Genomic DNA, 22353 nt, shown 5'->3' on the forward strand with positions numbered 1-22353 from the left:
TATCTGAATCTATATATAAGTGAAAATTACAAATGCATTTCCAGTATTCATTTACATATTTTTTTTTTTTAAAAATTTACATGATAAATACATTTTAAATAAATTGTCAATTTAACTTTTAAAAAAATAAACAATTGATTTCTTTTTTTTATAAAAATAGATCTAATCATCATTTTTTGGGGGGTGGGGTATTTTTATTGTCATCTAATTAGCCACTTCTTTTTATGTGCTGTTTTATTCTTGTTCTCTACAAACTGAATAGGCCCTATAGTGACCCCCCTTTTTTAAATTTACTTCATTTTTGGGCTGTCCCTACTTTTACAGTCATCTTTAAACAAAAAAGGGTGCACACTACGTAGCACCGATGACAACATGTTTACATTGGTGTTTGATTTTTTTTTCCACGTAAGTTGTTGAATGTAGGCCATTGTGTATTAAAGCACGTGCACTTGACCGAAGTACTAGCCCATAGTTCATAGAGTAAAGAAACAATGATAATGTTTATAGGACATGTTTATTTTAAGCATATTTTTATGCTAAATATGATTTAAGAATTATGTGTTTAACTAGTGAATCCTTTTTGATGTCGGAACATAAATGCTATTTATAGAATGACCAGGAAATGTTGGGAAAACCCAAATGTGCAATAACAAGTGTATTTATACTATCTTGGTTATATATATTTTAATCAAATAAAAACTTAATGTTTAATAACATACCAGTAAATTGCAATAAACATAAATTGACAGCTATTGCATCATACCCTGTACCATGATTTGCAACGAGTTCACCAAAGGTACGCAACATGTTTGTAGGATTCTAGTGATACATGTGAATTTGTTTTATCAATAGATTAATAACTGATAACATTCAAAGTAAATCATCTTCTTAAAAAAGGTATACCATTAATAATTCATGCATAGCGGGAAGCATAGCGGCAATGTTTGATGCATGGCGGGAGATCTTGAATGCATGGCGGTATCGCCATGTAAAAACGGCCTGGGGAAAAAAATATGATAATTTTTACGACGAAAAAAAATTTGGGTCGGCGATTAAATATAGGGTCGGTCGGGTAACCGTAAACAAACATATTTTTTTGTTACGCCTTATTTAATCCCATAGGTGAAATGGCAACATATGATACATGTATAGGAATTAAGCACAGCCTCTCTACCTCCACTGAATTTGTATCCTTTGGACATGACAAAAGGATTATGGAAAATCATTATAAAGTATTCTGTCATATTGTCAATGTATTTCATGCTAGAATGTTACGTGAATTTTTATATGAATGTTTTGATTTGTGTTCTAAAAATAATGTGCATTATGATGCATATTTTCAATATTCATACAAATACTGTTGCCAAAAGATTACAATTGGACACATTAAAGTTGTAAACATGTAATGATCTAATTTGATTTCACTAATATATACACTAATGTATGTATTAAAATAATTATTTGACAACACACTGTGCTGCCAACACATTTGCTGAACCAATAAATAAAATTGAAAATTAAAAGTATATCAAACCAGAGGGCCCTTAAATCCTATTTATTCAGTTTTGTATAACTTTTTAGGTCACCTGAGTCACTCAGGTGACCTATTGCTATCTCTTCGTCCGTCGTCGTGCGTCGTTCATAAACTTTTGAACATTTTCAGCTTCTTCTATGGAACAAGTGAAATAATTTCAACCAATTTTAGCGTATAGCATCTATGGGTTAAGGGAAACAAAAATTGTGAAATTCGTGGCCCCTGCCCCCTGGGGCCTGAGGGGTGGGGCCAAAACCATCAAAATTAATGCAATCTTTAAAAATCTTCTTCTTTACTCCTGGACATCAAGCAGTCGAACTGTTGGCATGATTGTAATAAGCATTGAGCCCTCTACTTAAATTATGAAATTCATGGCCCCAGGGTCAGGGGTTCTGGTGCTAGGGTGGGGCTCTGTTGACTATATAGTGAAAATGCATTATTCCTGAAAAAATCTCCTCTGCTCCTGGGTATTCAGGAAACAAACTAAATGCATAGTTATGATGAGCAAGTGTGTCTCTTCAAAAATTGTGAATTTCATGGCCCCAGGGTCAGGGGTTCTGTATTTAGGGGGGGGGGGGGCTCTATATATTTGATTATATAGTGAAAATGCATTAATTCTTTGAAATTCTTCTTCTCTGCTCTTGGGTATTAAACAAACTAACTGAGTACATAGTTATGATAAGCAAGGATGCCTCTTCCAAAACTGTGAATTTCATTGCCCCTGGGTCAGGGGTTCTGGTGTAGGGTGGGGCTCTATTGATTATATAGTGAAAATGCATTAATACTCTGAAAATCCTCTTCTCTGCTCATGGGAATTAAACAAATTAACTGAGTACATAGTTATGATAAGCAAGGATGCCTCTTCCAAAACTGTGAATTTCATTGCCCCTGGGTCAGGGGTTCTGGTGTAGGGTGGGGCTCTATTGATTATATAGTGAAAATGCATTAATACTCTGAAAATCCTCTTCTCTGCTCATGGGAATTAAACAAACTAACTGAGTTCATAGTTATGATGAGTAAGGATGCCTCTTCCAAAATTATGAATTTCATGCCCCCTGGGTCAGGGGTACTGGTGTTAGGGTGGGGCTCTATTGATTATGTAGTGAAAATGCATTAATACTTTGAAAATCTTCTTCTCTGCCCCTGGAGATTATTTTAACGAACTAAGTGCATGATTATGATAGGCAAGGATGCCTCTTCCAAAATTGTGAAATATATTGCCCCTGGATCAGGGGTTCTGGTGGAAAAGGGGGGGGGGGGGGCTCTATTGATTATATAGTGAAAAAGCATAATATCTTTGAAAATGTTCTTTTCTGCTTCTGGTTATAAAGCAAAGAAACTAAGTGTATACCTATGATGAGCAAGAGTGCTTCATTCAGAATTTTGAGTTTCATTGCCCCTGTATCAGATGTTCTGGTGTAAGGGTGGGGCTCTATTGATAATAAAATGAAAACGCATTAATTCTATTAATTAATCCTTATTTATTTTAATTAATTAATTAATTACTCCTTAGTGTTGTGCAGATAAAAAAAATTGCATAGTTATGATGAATAAGGGTGCTTCTAACAGAAATTTTAAAACTTGTGGTCCCATCCCAGGGTCAGGGGTTCTGGCATTACTGTGGGGGGGGGGGGGGGGTATTGATAATATAGTGGAAATGTGTTAATTCTTTGAAGTGCATAGTTATGATGCTGAGGGTAACTCTTCCAAATTTGTAAATTTCTTGACCCTGGGTCATGGGATCTGGTGTTAGGGTAGGGCTGTGTTGAATCTGTAGTGAAAATGCATTATACATGTGAAATTCTTCTCTGCTTCTGGGCATATCAGAGGCAAACTGAGTAAAAGTTTTAATAAGCAAGGGTATTTTTACCAGATTTTGATTTGGTCAAGCAATCAGGTCCTGGGCAGGGCTCTGTTAATTCTTATTCTACTGAGAGAAGTTATTCCCCTTTTCCATTCACCTTTGATAATTAATCACTGTATTTGAAAGGTTAATAGAATAAGAGAATTATGCTAGAATTTTATTTTATAATACAAAAAGTACTTTCTTAGTTTTAATGATCAGATAGACCTGTAAATAATAGATAAATAAAAATGAGACAAAATATCTTATTAAATGTTCTTCAAAGACCAAGAAAGGTCAATGTGAGAGGTTATATTATGGTGTTAAAGATGGTACAGAAGCACTAATAGTTTGTTAATAGTCTACATTGTGAAAGTGATGAGAGGGGGACAGATTAGAACTTAATTTATGAGTTGTTACTGAATATTAGACCAATTATTTTGTTGATCCTGATCTTCTTACTTCTCTTTTGGGCAACAAAGCTTCATCTATCAGTTGATTTTATACTCTATGATCCTCTCAGTTGTTGTATTATACGCTTGTTATTTAATTGGTACACCAGAGAGCCCTTTCCTAGTTATTCAGTTTCGTATAACTTTTTTTATTTGGTACCAGTTTGAAATATAACCCAGTCATGGATTTAAACCTGAAAGACTTAAAAATTCACAGGACACAAACTTGGTTTGTCAGTAGACCAAGTATTATCTGCTCAATATCTTGAGAATCCTGTGGTTGAGAGATATAAGACTTGATACACTGGTTCCCTTTAAGGAATAGATGACCCCTATTGATTTTGAAATCGCAAAGTCAAAGGTCAGGGGTCAAAATGAAAATTTGAAAATATTGACTGCTTAATATCTTTAGAATCATTTACTTAATAGACAAAAAGCTTGATACACTGGTTTCCCCTGAGGAGTAGATGACTACTATACATTTTGGAGTCACAAGGTCAAGGGTGAAACTACTCAAGACATATTAGGAACTAAGTTATTGTCCATTCAATATCAAAGATGACCATTTGTTTGAATGATAGACATCAAACTTGGAACATGGTTCCCCTTAAGGAATAGATAGACCCTATTGATTTTAATGTCACAAAATCAAAGATCACATTGGTCAAGGGTCAAACAAAACAGACACTAGACATAGGAAGATATTGTCAGCTCAGTATCTTGAGAACCATTTTCTTTACAGCAATCAAATTTGATACACTGGTATTACCCTCTAAAATTACCTCTAATGATATTAAGGTCTGATAGAGATCAAACTTAGTTACATTATGTTTGCCCTTGACTAAGTAGATGACCAATTGTTTTCACTTTCATTACAGACATTCTAAATTTAAAGTTGTTCCCATTTTAATATTGCCAAATAAGGGGGGGGGCATAATAAGTATATGTTACTCAAACATTTCTTGTTTTAATATAAAACCAGTTGTTCCCTCAATAGTGATACCCTTTTTAGGTCACCTGAGTCACTCAGGTGACCTATTGCTATCCGTTTTTGTCCGTCGGCGTGCGTCGTGCGACGTGCGTCGTGCGATGTGCGTTAACATTTGAACATTTTTAGCTTCTTCTCTGAAACCGCTCAACCAATTTCAACTAAATTTGGCATATAGCATCTATGGGTGAAGGGAAACAAAAATTGTGAATTTCATGGTCCCTGCCCCCCTGGGGCCTGAGGGGTGGGGCTAAAACCACCAAAATTAATGCAATCTTTAAAAATCTTCTTCTTTACTCCTGGACATCAAGCAGTCAAACTGTTGGCATCATTGTGATAAGCATTGAGTCCTCTACCAAAATTGTGAAATTCATGGCCCCAGGGTCAGGGGTTCTGGTGCTAGGGCGGGGCTATATAGATCATATAGTGAAAGTGCATTATTTCTTTGAAAATCTTCTTCTCTGCTCCTGGGTATTAAATAAACTAACTAAGTATATAGTTATGATGAGTAAGAGTGACTCTTCCAAAATTGTGAAATTCATGGCCCCAGGGGCAGGGGTTCTGGTGTTAGGGTGGGGCTCTATTGATTATATAGTGAAAATGCATTAATTCATTGAAAATCTTCTTCTCTGCTCCTGGGTATTAAATAAACTAACTAAGTATATAGTTATAATGAGTAAGAGTGCCTCTTTCAAAATTGTGAAATTCATGGCCCGTGGGTCAAGGGTTCTGGTGTTAGGGCGGGGCTCTATTGATTATATAGTGAAAATGCATTAATCCTTTGAAAATCTTCTTCTCTGCTCCTGGGTATTAAATTCAGTAACTAAGTACATAGTTATGATGAGCAAGAGTGCCTCTTTCAAAATTTTGAATTTTATGGCCCCTGGGTCAGGGGTTCTGGTGTTAGGGTGGGGCTCTATTGATTATATAGTGAAAATGCATTAATCCTTTGAAAATCTTCTTCTCTACTCCTGGGTATTATTGAAACATATTAAATACATAGTTATGATAATCAAGGATGCCTCTTTCAAAATTGTGAAATTCGTGGCGCCTGGATCAGGGGTTCTGGTGTTAGGGCGGGGCTCTATTGATTATAAAGTGAAAATGTTTTAATTCTTTAAAAATCTTTTTCTCTGCACCTGGGTATTATTTAAACAAACTAAGTACATTGTTATGATAAGCAAGGATGCCTCTTCCAAAATTGTGAAATTCATGGCCCTGGGGACAGGAGTTCTGGTGCTAGGGCGGGGCTATATAGATCCTATAGTGAAGGTGAATTATTTCTTTGAAAATCTTCTCTGCCCCTGGGTATTGCTTAAACAGGCTAAAGTACATTGTTATGATACACAAGGATGCCTCTTCCCAAAATTGTGGATTTTATGACCCCAGGTTTAAGGGTTCTGGTGAAAGGGGGGGGGGAGCTTCTATTGATTATAAAGTGAAAAAGCAAAATTTCTTTGAAAATATTCTTTTCTTCTTCTGGTTAAAAAAGCAAAGAAGCTAAGTGTATAGTTATGATGAGCAAGTGTGCTTCTTCCAGAGGAGTGAATTTCATGACCCCTGGGTCAGATGTGCTGGTGTGAGGGTGGGGCTCTTGATAATTTAGTGAAAATGCATTAATTCTATTAAATAATCCTGTTTGCTCCTTAGTGTTAAACAGATAAACAAAGTGATGATGAGCAAACATATGGTCCCAGGGTCAGAAGCTCTGGTGTTTTGGGGGTGGGGGGTTGGGGGGGGGGGCTCTATTGATAATATAGTGAATCTGTAGTAAAAATGCATTATTTATTTAAAAATCTTCTCCGCACCTGGGCATATCTGAGGCAAACAGAGTAAAAGTTTTTATAAGGAAGGGAATTTTTACCAGATTTTTGAACATCTGGACCATTTGGTCAAGTGTTCTGGTCCTGGCCAGGGCTCTATTAGTTTGTATTCTACTGAGAGGAGTTATTCCCCTTTACCATATACTTTTGATAATTTATCACTGTAAATAATGTACTTGAAAGGTAAATAGAATAAGAGAATTTTGCAAAAACTTTTATTGTATAATACAAAAAGTACTTTCATAGTTTTAATGATCAGATAGACTTGTAAGTAGTAGATAAATAAAAATGAGACAAAAATAACTTGTCTTATTAAATATTCATCAAAGACCAAGAGATGCCAATGTAAGAGATTTCAACAAGGGATTAAAATAGTACAGAAGCATTGATAATTTGTTAATATACTGTATAGTGATAGTGATAAATGGGGAACAGATTAGAATCTAATTTATGAACTGTTAATGAATATTAAGACCAATTATTTTGTTGATCATGATCACCCTATTTTTCTTGCTTTTGGGCAACAAAGCTTCACCTTTCAGTTCATTTTATACTCTATGCATCCTTGAAATTGTTTTATCATACTCAGGTGACCGTTAAGGCCCTTGGGCCTCTTGTTTTTTACAGTTGTGCCCCCTTCCCCAACTGATGTTGTTTACAGTTGTGCCCCCTTCCCCAACTGATGTTGTTTCCTATATGTTCTGTTATTTAACACTTCATAATTACACCACAGTTTACAGCTTTAGTTATGTTTTGCAAGTTAAACTATTTAACTTATTTTTTAAAAGTGAAATAATATTTATCTTACTGAAAACTGCAGAAAAATATATCTATTCTATATTTAGACATATTTATTTTTTCAAATATGACATAATAAGAATTAATTAAACACAATATATATGTATCACAGTTATAATTTTCCTCTCATCATAAATTGATAACATGAATAAAAATATATCACAGAAAAAACATCTCTCTTTAATGCACTTTCACCTTCAGTTGTCAACCTTGATTCTAAATGCACAACTACAGTAAACAATAAAATAGAAAAGCTTTAATTAACAGATTAATTAGTAATACTGTTTTGATCCTCATCAGCCGTGACTGTGATGATGACGGACGACTGGACGTCATTATCCTCATCGTCCACTGGTATAGCCTCATCTGATTGGGCGATCAGTGCCTTTGACGGAGACTGAATCATCGTGATCTTTTTGACCAGTTCAACTTCTGGTTGTTTGGGCTTTTGACCAGTCATCAACTCGTATGTATTGTCTACTTGGATAAGATCCTCTATCATATCATAATATCGCATGTCCAGCCCAGCATAGCTCTTTAATGCCTCTGTGTTTATCTTCTCCCTCTCCTTGATGGCATCCCGACTGAAAGCCCTGACATCAGACGACACACGCCCTCCTGCCATGCTACTAAGACGAGTCGACACACGCATGTCCTCCATGGCAGACTTTGAAGGAGTTAGTGTGGAACGACCAGGAATTTCCTCCACCTGTAATTCAGATGCAAATTTCACCACACTGGTTGGTCGTTCTGTCTCTGGAGTCCTCCCACCAGTAGCTGAGGAAAATTCCCTCTCACTGCTGTCCGTCACATCACTGTCCTCTGTTGTGACCTTTGACCTCTCTGATCCCTTGGGTGTGCCCTGATCTTTGGGTGTACCTGAGTCGTGCTGTCGGCCTGATGTGGGTCTGGCCTCGGGTGTGGCCACTTCACTCCTGGTGTCCTCTCGTGACATGATTTGATGAAGTTCTTCATCTGCAGTCGGGGTGAAGACTTCACGGCTCGGGGTGGGGGAGACACTCCTCTGATGAGGAGTGTGGGGTCTATCACCTATCACCTTCCTTTGAGATGTGTCAGGGCGATCACTGGCCTGACTCATTGATCTTATTCTCTCCATCATTGGTGGAAGTTTCTCTTCACTCTCCTAAACAGAAAATTACACAAAAATTAATAATAAAGATTGGGGGAAAAATTTAAATTTAAGGATTAAAGATGCAAGCAAAAAAAATGTCATATCAAGAAGGTTTTCATATATATTTTTATTTAAAACATTGCTGTGACGTCATGCCTTTGTTCTTGCAGTCTAAAAATTTACCTGTAGCCGTCCGATAATAATAATTAGCAGTCCAAAAATATATTATCGGACGGCAGTGATAACAAAATCGGACAGTAGTTAAAAAACAACAACTAGAGTGAAATCAAGGTTTAATTTGTCCAGAAACCAAAAAAAAAGTTAGGGAGAAAAAATTCAGGGAAAGCGAACACGAGGTAATTAATTTGTTAAAAATAGCAAATCCAAGAAGATACTGGAGTTTTAACCTTCCTCAAAAGTAACACTTTCCATTCTGTTCTTTGCAAAGCATTTTCGATACAGCACTGTGAATAAGCCAATTTTAATCCAATTCTGATAAAGAACCAGTCTGCGAATCTCTTCATTTAACGAGGTTTGTTGGCCAATGACCGCACTTTTAAAACCTAAGATTTTCATTATATCATCCAATCAAAATTTTCAAATAATAATCCGCATTTTTACTTTAAATGCATTTTGAAGATATCATCCAACACTGTATCAACGTCAAACGCACTTAATAAAAAAAATCTTCCGAATCATAAAAAAATCCTTCATCACCTAACCACTGGCCATAGTTCCTGCTAAGCCAAACGACTGCCATTGAATGAATGAAAGAAAAGAGTTCACTCACTGATTTTACTGTCTAAAGAAAAAAAAACTTTCTCTTTTCTTTTGTCTACTTATTAGATGGTTTCGGGTAGAAAACTATTGATGCCTGAACTCCTATTGTGTAATTATCGGATTCTTCCAGGTAACTTTTGGACATTTAAATAGCAATGTTTTAAGTAAGATATATGCCTCATACAATTCTATATGTAAAATTATCAGACTGTTTTCGGCCCTAACGGGCCTCAAACAGTCCGATAATTTTAGATATAGAACAGTATTCAGCATATATCCATTACTTATATCATTTCTAACCATTAATTCTCTCTAATCTAGGTTTGATTTACCAAAATATTTCATTTTATCAAATTTGTTGCTATATCAAGAAAATCATTACATACATGTATAAGGTAACTACTATCTACAATATCAAACAACATAAAATTAAAGTCATAGATTTAGCATCTGTAAATAAAAATGGCAGATTTTGCAAGCATACCACCTAAATTCACCTAAGTTTTCAAAGTACAAGTGAGGTTTGTAGACCTGCTTATATAAAATTAAAGTTAAATGCAGCATAAAAAGAGGTGTGGTGTATCCCTAGATGCATGCATGGTTAGTATGCCAAATTTTATCTCTGAAAGAATGATAATATAGTATATTGTTTCATGCAATGTTGTTAAAAATATTATTAACCTGCTTATTTGGTAACTGAAATTGAAAAAAAGCACTACAAGGATTGGTGTACACATGCACCAGTGGCAAAAATTCAGCAAGATTTGGAGTGTGCATCTTTAGATTTTTACAGTAGGTGCATACATGTACATGCAGAAATGAACATGTTCCTAAAACTCAATCTAACATGGGCACATGCTGGATCTGAGGCATGACTATATAAATACATTGAAGTAATTGTTTATATTTTGTAAAAGAATATCTTCTATGCAAAACTGAACTAGATCAATCTCTAGTAGAGAGGGTTTTACTATTTAGAGAACCTTTCCAAAAAAATTTTTATATGAACATATTTCTCATACATAAAAATATAGGTAGGACTACATCTTATATAATAATTTGACATGATTAATCAAGTTCATCAAGTTCAGCTTAAACTGGTCCTTAAGTTACCAAAAATAGAAATTGACACATTTATAGGAAAGATCAATTAACATAGGTTTTACCTTACTTTTCCTTGTTCTAGATAGCCTGGTGTATGACAGACTGGACATTTACCTTCCTTTTCCTTGTTCTAGATAGCCTGGTGTATGACAGACTAGACATTTACCTTACTTTTCCTTGTTCTAGATAGCCTGGTGTATGACAGACTAGACATTTACCTTACTTTTCCTTGTTCTAGATAGCCTGGTGTATGACAGACTGGACACACTGTAGGTGAAGTGACAGTGACTCTTACTCGACTTGGCAGATCTCAGTAAGATGACCGAGTATGGATTTCTACGCTGTTAGCAAAGTGTAAGCAAAGCAAAGTTCTCAGGTGCAAGTCAGTCATTAAAACACAGTACAACTGCTCATTCAAGGTTTTAAAAATGTTTATTAATGGACAGGATATGAAACAATGGACCATTTAGAGGTATTTGATTATAAAATGATTTGATAAGAAAAAAGATCTCTTTTGAGGACAATCGTATGACTGTGGTACTGTATATTTTATACTTCTGAATAAGCAGCTGTACATGAAATTTAGATTGTGTACAAAAGAGAGGCTTGAGATGTGATATTAAGCAGAAAAAGACCTATAGTTAGCTTAATTTTGCTTAAGTAATTCTATGTATACATAGCAAAGGCAAAACAAAAAGCAGAGAACAGACAGGGAGCAAAAAACAGGAAGTCCTGGATGTACCTCCATTTCTTTTTCGTTCTCGTAAATCATTCTACTCAGGTTTTCATGCTTCAGATCATCGGCTTCATTCAGAGAAATCTGGGCTGCAATGTTACCCTTGGTGCAAAGTTTACGGACTTCATTCTTTATTTGAGCTACCATGTCCATATCTTCCGTGGCACTGATTCCAAACATCTCTAATGTGTTAGCTATCTCCCTGTCAAAATATATCAAAATAACTCTTAAATGGTATAATAGCCCTCTAAAATAGCAGTTTAACATTTTTAGACACTTCTAGATAGACACTTACTCTTTGAGCAGACAGAAATCTTTGATTACACAGACACTTACTCTCTGACTAGACAGACACTTAGAGAGTCACTAGACTGACATTACTCTCTTCCTAGACGACACTTTCTCTCTGACATGATAGACACTCACTTATTGACTAGACAGACTTAAAGACTCAGAGAGTCACTAGACAGACACTTAGAGAGTCACTAGACAGATAAGTACTCTCTGACAAGACAGACACTCGTTTTTGACTAGACAGATACTTTCTGACAAGACAAACACTTACTCTCTGGCTGAACAGACACTTACTCTCTGACAAGACAGATGCTTAGTCTCTGACTAGAAACACTTACTCTCTGACAAGACAGACACTTAGTCTCTGACTAGAAACACTTACTCTCTGACAAGACAGACACTTAGTCTCTGACTAGAAACACTTACTCTCTGACAAGACAGACACTTAGTCTCTGACTAGATAAACACTTACTCTCTGACAAGACAGAAACTTAGTCTCTGACTAGAAACACTTGCACTCTGACAAGACAGACACTTAGTCTCTGACTAGAAACACTTACTCTCTGACAAGACAGACACTTAGTCTCTGACTAGATAAACACTTACTCTCTGACAAGACAGACGCTTAGTCTCTGACTAGAAACACTTACTCTCTGACAAGACAGACACTCATTTTTGATTAGACAGACACTTTCTGACAAGACAGACACTCTCTGACTAGACAAACACTTACTCTCTGACTGAATATATAGACACTTACTCTCTGACAAGCTTAGTCTCTGACAAGATGGACACTCACTTACTGACTAGAGAGACACTTACTTTCTTCACTGGACCAGACAGACACTTGCCTGTATTCTTTAACCAGAGAGACACTTACTCTTTGACTAGACAGACACTTACTCTCTGACTACACTGCTAGATTCCACAAGGAATCTCTCCTGTAGGACCTCTGCCACATCCTCTGTCTTTAGTTTCAGCATCATCAGGGTGTGACAGGCCTCTGCTCTCACCCCTGGCTTCTCCTCATACCTGACCGCCCACAATAAAGTTTCAGTAATTTCCTCATTGACCACACCTATGTTACCCATAGCTACAACATAAAAATAGACCACACGTATGTTTCCCATAGCTATCATGTAAAAACAACATGTCTTTTACTCTTATTTATGTAAGGTTGAACATAACTTGGAATATTGCTTTATCACTTTTTATTTATTTACCTTAATTGACATTTAATTCTGCACTTTCCAAACATTGACTAAATTCAGAAATATTGGGAAAAACATAGGTAATCAGAGATTACAAAGCTCATCTCAACGAATCTTGTCTTTAAGTAAGGCAAAGTCCCACACTAAACTAATAATCTATGCATCATCCATGCAAGTTTGGTTCAGATGGACCATATAGTCTCTTGGTCAAGGACTCCTCAAAAAACTTTAACCTGGTTGCTCATCCAGAAAATGTAGGTCAAATCCAGCATCTGAAGCAAGTTCAGTATTGTTTCCTTTGAAGTATCATAAATGCAAGTTTGGTCTGCAAAGGGCTTATAGTTATCTGCTCCAAAAACTTTAACCTGGTCACTCATGAAAGTCAAATCCAGCATCTGAAGCAAGCCAGATAGTGTGCATCCTTAGATGTATCATCCATGCAAGTTTGGTCAGCATAGGACTTATAGTTACTTGGAAATGAGATCTGCTCCAAAACCTTTTACCTGGTCACTCATCTGGAAAATGTAGGTCTGATCCAGCATCTTAAGCAAGCCTGGTAGTGTACATCCTTAGATGTATCATTCATGCAAGTTTGGTTAATATATGGCTTACAGATACTTGGAAATGAGATCTGCTCCAAAAACTTAAACCTGGTCTATCATCCAGAAAATGTAGGTCAGATCCAGCATCCGAAACAAGCCTGGTACACTGTGCATCCTTAGATGTATCATCCATGCAAGTTATATAGGGCTTATAGTTACTTGGAAATGAGCTGCTCCAAAAACTTTAACCTGCTCCATAAACATTAACCTGGTCATTCTTTAGCTGAAATTGCAGCATCTGAAACCTTGACTGGTACAATAAAACATACTAGAAGCATATTCCATGAATCTCTGATTAATATTTAGGGCAGAGAAGCTAGTACTAAGTACTTGAAAAGAAATCTGCTCCAAAAACTTTAACCTGGAACGCTGACGCCGAGGGTATTACATAATCTCCCCCAACTCTGTTGAGGTGAGCTAAAAATCTAAAATCCTTCATCATCAATACATTATGTAATGAGAATTAATGACTCTCCACTGAAGATGTTGAAAACAAAGTCATTTTAATTTTTTCAACAGATGGACAAATAGATTTGACTGCAACATACGCATATATTATTTTACCCAGAGTCAATAAACCAAGTGCAAAAAAAGAACACTTTGGAAAAGTACTAGTAATTTTAAAAAGCACTTTTCTTTTACCTTGAATAGCTAAAGCCTTCACTTTCCAGATGGGATCAAAAGTAGCTAAATGGATCAGCTTCTCTATAACTTGTTCATCTTTTATCTCCAGGTTGCCACAAGTTATACAGACTTCAGATCTCACAGAAATGTATTCATCTTCAAAACAGTTCAGGAACACAGGCAGTAGTTTGGCTGTCATTATACCTAAAATCAGACATTAATTACATTGAGCGTTTTATCCACAGGTTTGATCTATTTTAAAATGACTTCTTTTTTTTACACCTATATACAAGTACATTTTCCTTATACATTTCTCCCAACTGAAGGCTACACATTAAACACATTAAAATAGAAATAGAAAAAAATTAGGAAAGAAATTGTAACTTTCTTATCCCCCTTCTCTGTTAAAAATGAAAACTAGTTTGATATTAAAGATGACTGTAACGAGGACACTGCATTAAACACTCTGATACCTAATTGTCCAATTTTACTGATGGCTTCTAGCCTCGTGGCTTCATTGCCTTTGATAATCCTCTCTCTGAGGTCATCGTGGACCTCCCTACCATGGCTGGTTTTACCGAGGCACTGGGCGGCGCCCTTACGGACATCTTCATGCCAGTCATTCCACATCAAATCCATCAACTTATTGGTTACATCCTAGATAGGAGAGTGTAAAATGTTCATCTTCACCATGGAAGCATGTTGTAAATCATAGATGATTTTTACGAATTTTTTTAGATAATGGGACAAAAAATTAATAACTTAAGAGTCCTTGCCTTGTTAATGGTGCCATGAAGTGTGGGAAGTATTTTACAGGCAATGACTTTATGTCTCCAGCTACTGCTGTTTAACTGTTCAGCCACCATACAATGAACTAAAGGCTACAACAAAGAAAGGAATTTATCAGAATGGCATACAGCAAAATACAAGCTGCAATTAAAAATATATGATCTATACTGTATATAGAACAAATTTTGCCCAATTATTTTTTTTTTGCTCAGTCCCATGTGGGTGAATTTAAAATGGGATGGATTCAAGAAAGACTACATTAGTGGGTATCTCTTGGGGCAAATTATAAACAAGGCAAACTTGTTTGAACATTAAAAAGAGCAAAATAAAGGGGAGGGGGGTTAAAAATAACTCTGTGAACAGTATAAATATAAAAAGAACATGTAATGCAGAGAATATACCAAAGTTGAAACCATTGCATGTAATTATATTTAAAGGGTCTCATTAAAAGTTTTTAAACATTTAAACTAAGAGAACCTTATTCTAGCAACTGCAAAAACACTTACAGAGAAAATGCTTAGTTTGCCAAGTAAGTAGATAGCTTTCTCGTGTTTAATGGTATCCTCTGTCTCTAACAGCTGACGGACAATCTCGCCCACTACTAGCGAGTTACAGAGGCCATCATGGGCAAGACACTGGGCAGCAGCCCATCTGTCCACACTGGTCTCACTCTGTAGAGCCAGCTGAAGAACTTGTCTGGCCTACAAAGGAATTAGTGTGATATACTTTACCAGCCATGTCAGTTAGCCAAACATTTGTGGCACAGGCATTCTTTGACTTTTGTATTGACTCTAGATAACAAAGTTTATTCAATATGAGAGAAAATGTATGATATAAAGAGTATGAAATTAATGCAAGCATAAAAAAAAATCTTAAGTATATTCATCGTACCTTTTCACCTGGCTTGTTGAGTGAGTAGAGTGTAATCGCTGCTGCTAGTTTGACACGATCCACTTTATCATCCAACAGACACTCAAGAGCAACAAACAGTTTGTGGGGTAGCTCTTGGAATGGGGCTTTAAGTGAGGGTGTATCTCCATAAATTGAGATCTCCTGGGCCGGGGGACGATACTCGGCGACCTTGGCAATGGTGGCTATGGCCTTCAGTCGGACATGACTCTGTATGTCTGCCATGTCTTTGATGAGATCCTCTGGCTTACTGTCCACCAACTGACCACTCAGGTGCCACTTCTGTCTCCACTCATCAACTACACATAAACAGGTCTAATTAGTAACCTTATCTTCCTTTGTAATTACAAATTTAGTAATCTATACAAGAAAGCTATCAGTTGACTCAATTTTTTGATGCATCTGTAATTTTAGCCTCCTTTAATAAAAACTAATTTAATGATTCTTTGATTTTTTTTCCTACAAAATGACAGAAAGATTCAATAGTTACTAATTGACTTGAGTTTGTAATGTTACTTACTGACTTGAGTTTGTAATATTACTTTCTGACATGAGTTTGTAATGTTACTTACTGACTTGAGATTGTCATTTTACTTACTGACTTGAGTTTGTAATGTTACTTACTGACTTGAGATTGTCATTTTACTTACTGACTTGAGTTTGTAATGTTACTTACTGACTTGAGTTTGTATTGTTACTTACTGACTTTATTTTGTAATGTTACTTACTGACATGAGTTTGTTATGTTACTTACTGACTTGATTTTGTAATATTACTTTCTGACATGAGTTTGTAATGTTACTTACTAACTTGATTTTGTAATATTACTTTCTGACTTGAGTTTGTAATATTACTTACTGACTTGAGATTGTAATGTTACTTACTGACTTGATTTTGTAATGTTACTTACTGACTTGATTTTGTAATATTACTTTCTGACATGAGTTTGTAATGTTACTTACTGACTTGAGATTGTAATTTTACTTACTGACTTGAGTTTGTAATTTACTTACTGACTTGAGTTTGTAATGTTACTTTCTGACTTGAGTTTGTAATTTTACTTACTGACTTGAAGTAATGAGGCATTCTGTTTGGTCAGCCTCCGAGTGGTGGGATCTGGTGACCTGTGGTATTCAGGGTCAAAACCCGGAGGAATCATGTTAAACTCTGCTGAATCCTAAACACAGAAAATAACCACGAATTTGATCAATATTTGATATCATGGGAAGAGAGGGCGGATGATGTGCAGATCTAATATTATTTCAATACTTAAAAATAACACCATTCCTAATTAAGGCTTAATATCACTTTGTTCTATTCCACATTTAACCATTTTCAGAATTTTATATTTCTATAATACATGGTAATACATGTACTCGGACATATACATATACATTTCGTCTTCAGCAGAATTAAAGGACACATGACACAAAAAATATTTTGTCTGCATTCAATGTCTTAATCATCCTTTAGTCAGATTCTAACACTGAAGCTGTTAAACAAGCATCTGTTTCACAGCTAGTGCTGTAACACAGTGCTGATAAGCGGCTTGACCTCAATATGCATATTTTAAAGCCCAGAGATCGGAAATAGTCGAGGTGACGTCAGAGATCAGCTTCAGCACAGAGATGCTAAACACCCACGTGACGCTTATCTCATTAACTGTCGGCATTGCTCGGAGAACTGCTTCGGCTAGTATTTATAGATTACTTTATCCAGCTGTGCGTTGTTATCTGATGCTTGTTTAACAGATTCAGTGTGAGAATCTGACTTAAGAATGATAAATACATTGAATGCAGACAGAATATTTTTTGTGTCATGTGTCCTTTAAATATCACTGCTTATTCCTTTTTGACAACAATCACACATAAAGCTTTCCTTACATCCGCTGGCTCGGGGAGTTTTTTCCAGCGACGAAGTCCTTTCTCCACCTTTTTGATGCGTGGTGACTCCTTCACTTCATGTGGTGGTTTAGCCTCTGGCTCATTATACCAGGTCTCTGGGTTCTGTGGGTGTTCAGGCTGTAGATTTTTCTGATATTTATGACCAGTACTCAGTACAATCTTGTCAGACTCCTCTATGTGAACTTGATCCACCCCTGACAATCATCAAATACTATATATAACACCAAAGTATCAGGACACCTTATTTAATTTTGAAGTATATTTACGCTAAATTTTCATGAAATTATAGCATTATAATATAGAAAAGTTTGCTGTCTAATAGCATTATAATATAGAAAAGTTTGCTGTCTAATAGCATTATAATATAGAAAAGTTTGCTGTCTAATAGCATTATAATATACAAAAGTTTGCTGTCTAATAGCATTATAATATAGAAAAGTTTGCTGTCTATAATAGCATTATAATATACAAAAGTTTGCTGTCTAATAGCATTATAATATAGAAAAGTTTGCTGTCTAATAGCATTATAATATACAAAAGTTTGCTGTCTAATAGCATTATAATATAGAGAAGTTTGCTGTCTAATAGCATTATAAAGAGAAGTTTCTATAATAGCATTATAATATAGAGAGGTTGCTATCTAATAGCATTATAAAGAGAAGTTTCTATAATAGCATTATAATATAGAGAAGTTTGCTGTCTATAATAGCATTATAATATAGAGAAGTTTGCTGTCTAATAGCATTATAATAAAGAGAGGTTGCTGTCTAATAGCATTATAAAGAGAAGTTTCCATAATAGCATTATAGTATAGAGAAGTTTGCTGTCTATAATAGCATTATAATATAGAGAAGTTAAATGTCTAATAGCATTATAATACAGAATAGTTTGCTGTCTAATAGCATTATATTATAGAGAAGTTTGATGTCTAATAGCATTATAATATAGAGAAGTTTGCTGTCTTATAGCATTTTAATATAAAGAAGTTTGCTGTCTAATAGCATTATAATATAGAGAAGTTTGCTGTCTAATAGCATTATTATATAGAATTGTTTGCTGTCTAATAGCATTTTAATATAGAGAATATTGCTGTCTAATAGCATTATTATATAGAGAAGTTTGCTATCTAATAGCATTATTATATAGAATTGTTTGCTGTCTAATAGCATTATAATATAGAGAAGTTTGCTCTCTAATAGCACTTTTGTTGATTCTGAACTCTCCATTCCATGCAGCATTATTTACAGATTTCATCCCCTCTCCATTGTATGCAGCATTATTTACCGACATCCATCCCCTCTATAACAATCCTTGCTTACCTATCAACATCTCCTGTTGAAACTGATTGTCTGTATCATAGAACTTGTCTCCCACAGCAGGGTTAATAAAGTCACGGATGGTGGGTGGGGCAGGCGGCTCATAAGTGTAGTCGATAGTGATATCAGCCGTAGCATTGATGGCACCTATGCGTACAATAGCATTCTTTAATTTGATTTTGAGAATTCTTAAAAAAAAACAATAATATGAATGAGGACTGCATAGGTTTGCTTGTGTCAAATTCATGAAAATGCTTTTAATGTTGATATATGTAATTTAATTAATTTCTAAGTTTCATTAGTCTGAATTCAAAAGGCAAAAGCTAAGTATTATTTATGTACCACATTGTTTACAGGACAATGAATGGTACTGCTAAAGAGTTACAATAGTAAAATTAATGTGGGTATAACTAAGTCTAATTTGATTCCGTTAAATCTCTCCATAACCAGTTTAATCTCTCCGAGCACCAGATTACTTATTCCCAAAGTTTTCTAATAGTAAAAATTATAATTTACAAAACAAAGAAAAAATAGAAACTCTGAAATACATGTTAATCAAACATACATGTACAGTATACTTATGGTTTATGTACTACTGAAGAGCCCTTATCCCTGGGTATTAGTAACTATCCCCTGGGTATTAGTCAACTATCCCCTGGGTATTAGTCAAAGTGCTGTGTGATAAAAATTGGTACAAACCTGCACTATTGGTCACTGGAGATCAGCCATGGGAAGGTGAATAAAACAAACAGGTGCAAATGAGTAACAAACAGACAAACACTCTGGTTACACAAAGACAAGGAAACAAATATATGGAATGAAACGTGAACAAAAAAATTACAGCATGCATCACAAGGTGAACCTAGTGAGGATATCAATAAATAGTAAAATAAAACTCTGATGTACTTATAGCACTTTTATTTTAGAGTCTATTCTTTTTTCAAACTTTTTTTTAGTTTTGATTTATCAGTAATGACTAATTTGGATTTGTAAGAGGGTATAAAAAACAAATTGTTGGTTAGGAGGGTAAGTTTCAAAGTGTTACCTTCCTCCTCCTTTTCTGCATGTTTAATTGCCCGCCGTAAACCGACTGGTTTCCTGTAAAACGGGGCCTTAGAGTCGTCTGAGTATGGGTCATGAGCATGAGGTTCTGTTATTTCCTCTGCAATATCCATCTCATATACTCGAGCGAGTATCCTGCACAAAAAAATTTACACTCAATTTCTATAAAATTGTTTCTTCAGTATAAAAACAAAACAATTGAATTTTATATGTTTCATTCACAATTTCTTCATTCAGAATGTCATTCTACTTGACTTACGTTGACTCTGGCTTCTTCCATTTTTTCTTCGGCTTTTCCATGTCTTTTTTGACTTCAGTTGGTTCCTCTTTCTTAAGCTCTCCCAGAGACTCCAGCAACAGATCGGAGGAATCCTGTCTACCGTACCAAGCCTCCACTAGTTTCTTCAGTCTGTCTCTATCTGGTCCATCAGGCATCTTCTCCAGAACGACCCACTTTGACATATGCGAGCTGACCTTTGATAGAGTGTATGCATCCCAGTCATAGTTTTCTCGGCAGAATTTTTCCCACACCTCTTTTGTTTCCCGCTCAGAGTCCAGGCTACTTTGATCTGATACTGTTTTTCTTGGTGATCTTTTCTTGGGCCTGATTTCTTCAGCTTTTTTCTTTTCCTTTGGCACTGGTTTCTTTACATCCTGGATCTGAGGAGAAGCACTGTCCTGTTTTTGTCCGCTCACCTCCGTCATGAAGAAACTCTCCTCCGACGAGACCTCCGTCGCTGTGTCCTGTGACTGCGCTATCACTGACTTGTGCATTTCTCTGGCTCGTTCCATTATTTTCCTCTTCAGAGGTTTGAGATGAGGTTTGTATGATTTTGTCAAGTGACATGGCATATGACGCTGGTCCATGCCTCGGGCATCATGGCGACCCGGGGGAATCCTAGCATGTGGTGGTGGGGACACAATGTCATCTTTAAAACAATTTGAGTTTTTAACATTAGAACACTCTTCACTTGATACACTAATGTACATTAATTTATTCATTTATTTAAAATGAAAAGAAATGGATTATCTACATGTACTCTAACCATCAGCACAGAAATAGATAACTGATTTGTTCATTATCCTGACAAGTCAATGCAAAACATCTCTTTATTATTATGTAAGAAACTTAAAATGCTTACATGGGTCAAGAGCTTGGAACAAATACTTTGTGTCATAGGGCACCATATGAAAGCATCGATCTTCCACAACATCTTCACTGAAGCGTAAATCAGCACTGATTCTCTTCAAGTAACTTTTATGAACAGGTTCAGGAGCTTGAAAGGACTTGAAAATAACTGAGGTTGGTGCAGGTTTGTTTGCAAGTTTCAATTCAAAATCTGTTTCCTCTGACCCCAGCTGAGGTACTTTAACCTTTGCTGCACATGGAAATAAGGCTGGGGTCTTTACCCGTTCAGATTTCTCTCTGAACAGAGACATCGCTCAAGTGTGTCTGGAAAAAACTTACGAGAAGTTAAAATGAAAGTTACAAAATTCAAAAAGTAATCAGTATGGTACTTTCAAAGTTTCTAAAAATGGAGAAATTAATACATGATTTTTTCCTTTCTTTTTCTTTTCTTTTTTTTTTTTAAATATTTTCTTTTGTTTTAGTTGATTTTTGTTGTTTTCTTTTTATACAGTAGTTTTTTTCTTATTCATTTTATATTGTTTTCAAAATTTTATGAAACTTGAATATGAACGATTGAATAAAATTTTTAACTTTGAGCATTCTCAAATTTTATTTTATATAATCGATTAAAAATGGGACCAACTTGAAATTCATATTCCTCTCTAAAATGTTTGTTCTAGTTCCTTGACAAGTATTACTTAGAAGTTCTTTATTACGTATCAGCATTGTAATAAAAGAAAATTTTATCAGTGGTTTGTGTTTTTATGTGTAAGTAAGTCTCATGAAATGTGCTTGAAATAGGACGTGTTAATATTCACCTAGAGGAAATTCGACCTGTACTCTATGCCGTTGTGTTTGCCGTATTACAGCACATTTTCACGCAGTGTCACATTTTACACTCCGATCATATACCCATGAAGATAACAAAACCACAATGTGTTAATTTAATCACATCATTTATGCAATGTATTTGCCACCAATATCGTGAATCTGTTTGTTGTATCCAAGAAGCATCTATGTCAGCTAGGTGTTTGTTTAAAATGGCTAACCCCGAACCCGACCTGATATACCAGTTTTAATCGGCAATTTGCAGGCTGCTCGAGATGGTTGGCAATGATTTTTTTTTTAACTCCACTAAGATTATTTTCACTGCACAGACCACTAACGAGTGAATACTATTATCCCAGTAAAATAATTTTTACTCAATGCTGACAATTAATTTATTTTTACTCTTAGTAGTTAAATTATTTCTCGGTCACTCCTGTTAAAATCATTTCATGGTTGTCCCTAAGACCCGGGGGCCGGGGAATTTCCACGCTTATA

General features: G+C 35.5%; 1 protein-coding gene across 1 annotated transcript; it reads right to left on the reverse strand.

The window, feature by feature from the left end:
* Positions 1-7473: 7473 nt before the first annotated feature.
* LOC133193984 (HEAT repeat-containing protein 4-like) lies at positions 7474-21975 on the reverse strand. The gene is made up of 17 exons (XM_061329899.1): positions 21849-21975; positions 21044-21354; positions 20161-20830; positions 19885-20036; positions 19539-19553; positions 18843-18986; positions 17503-17717; positions 16685-16796; positions 15602-15918; positions 15217-15411; positions 14698-14802; positions 14395-14578; positions 13940-14125; positions 12388-12577; positions 11197-11392; positions 10673-10795; positions 7474-8582 (listed from the first exon to the last, which is right to left on the reverse strand). The coding sequence occupies exons 2-17, from the start codon at positions 21339-21341 to the stop codon at positions 7707-7709; spliced, it is 3978 nt and encodes a 1325-aa protein (XP_061185883.1). The 5' UTR covers positions 21342-21354; positions 21849-21975; the 3' UTR covers positions 7474-7706.
* Between the last annotated feature and the right edge of the window lie 378 nt (positions 21976-22353).

Source organism: Saccostrea echinata, unplaced genomic scaffold, assembly GCF_033153115.1.
Source record: "Saccostrea echinata isolate AGI-Se365-2 ecotype Australia unplaced genomic scaffold, CSIRO_AGI_Sech_v1 ptg000001l, whole genome shotgun sequence".
NCBI lineage: Eukaryota > Metazoa > Mollusca > Bivalvia > Ostreida > Ostreidae > Saccostrea > Saccostrea echinata.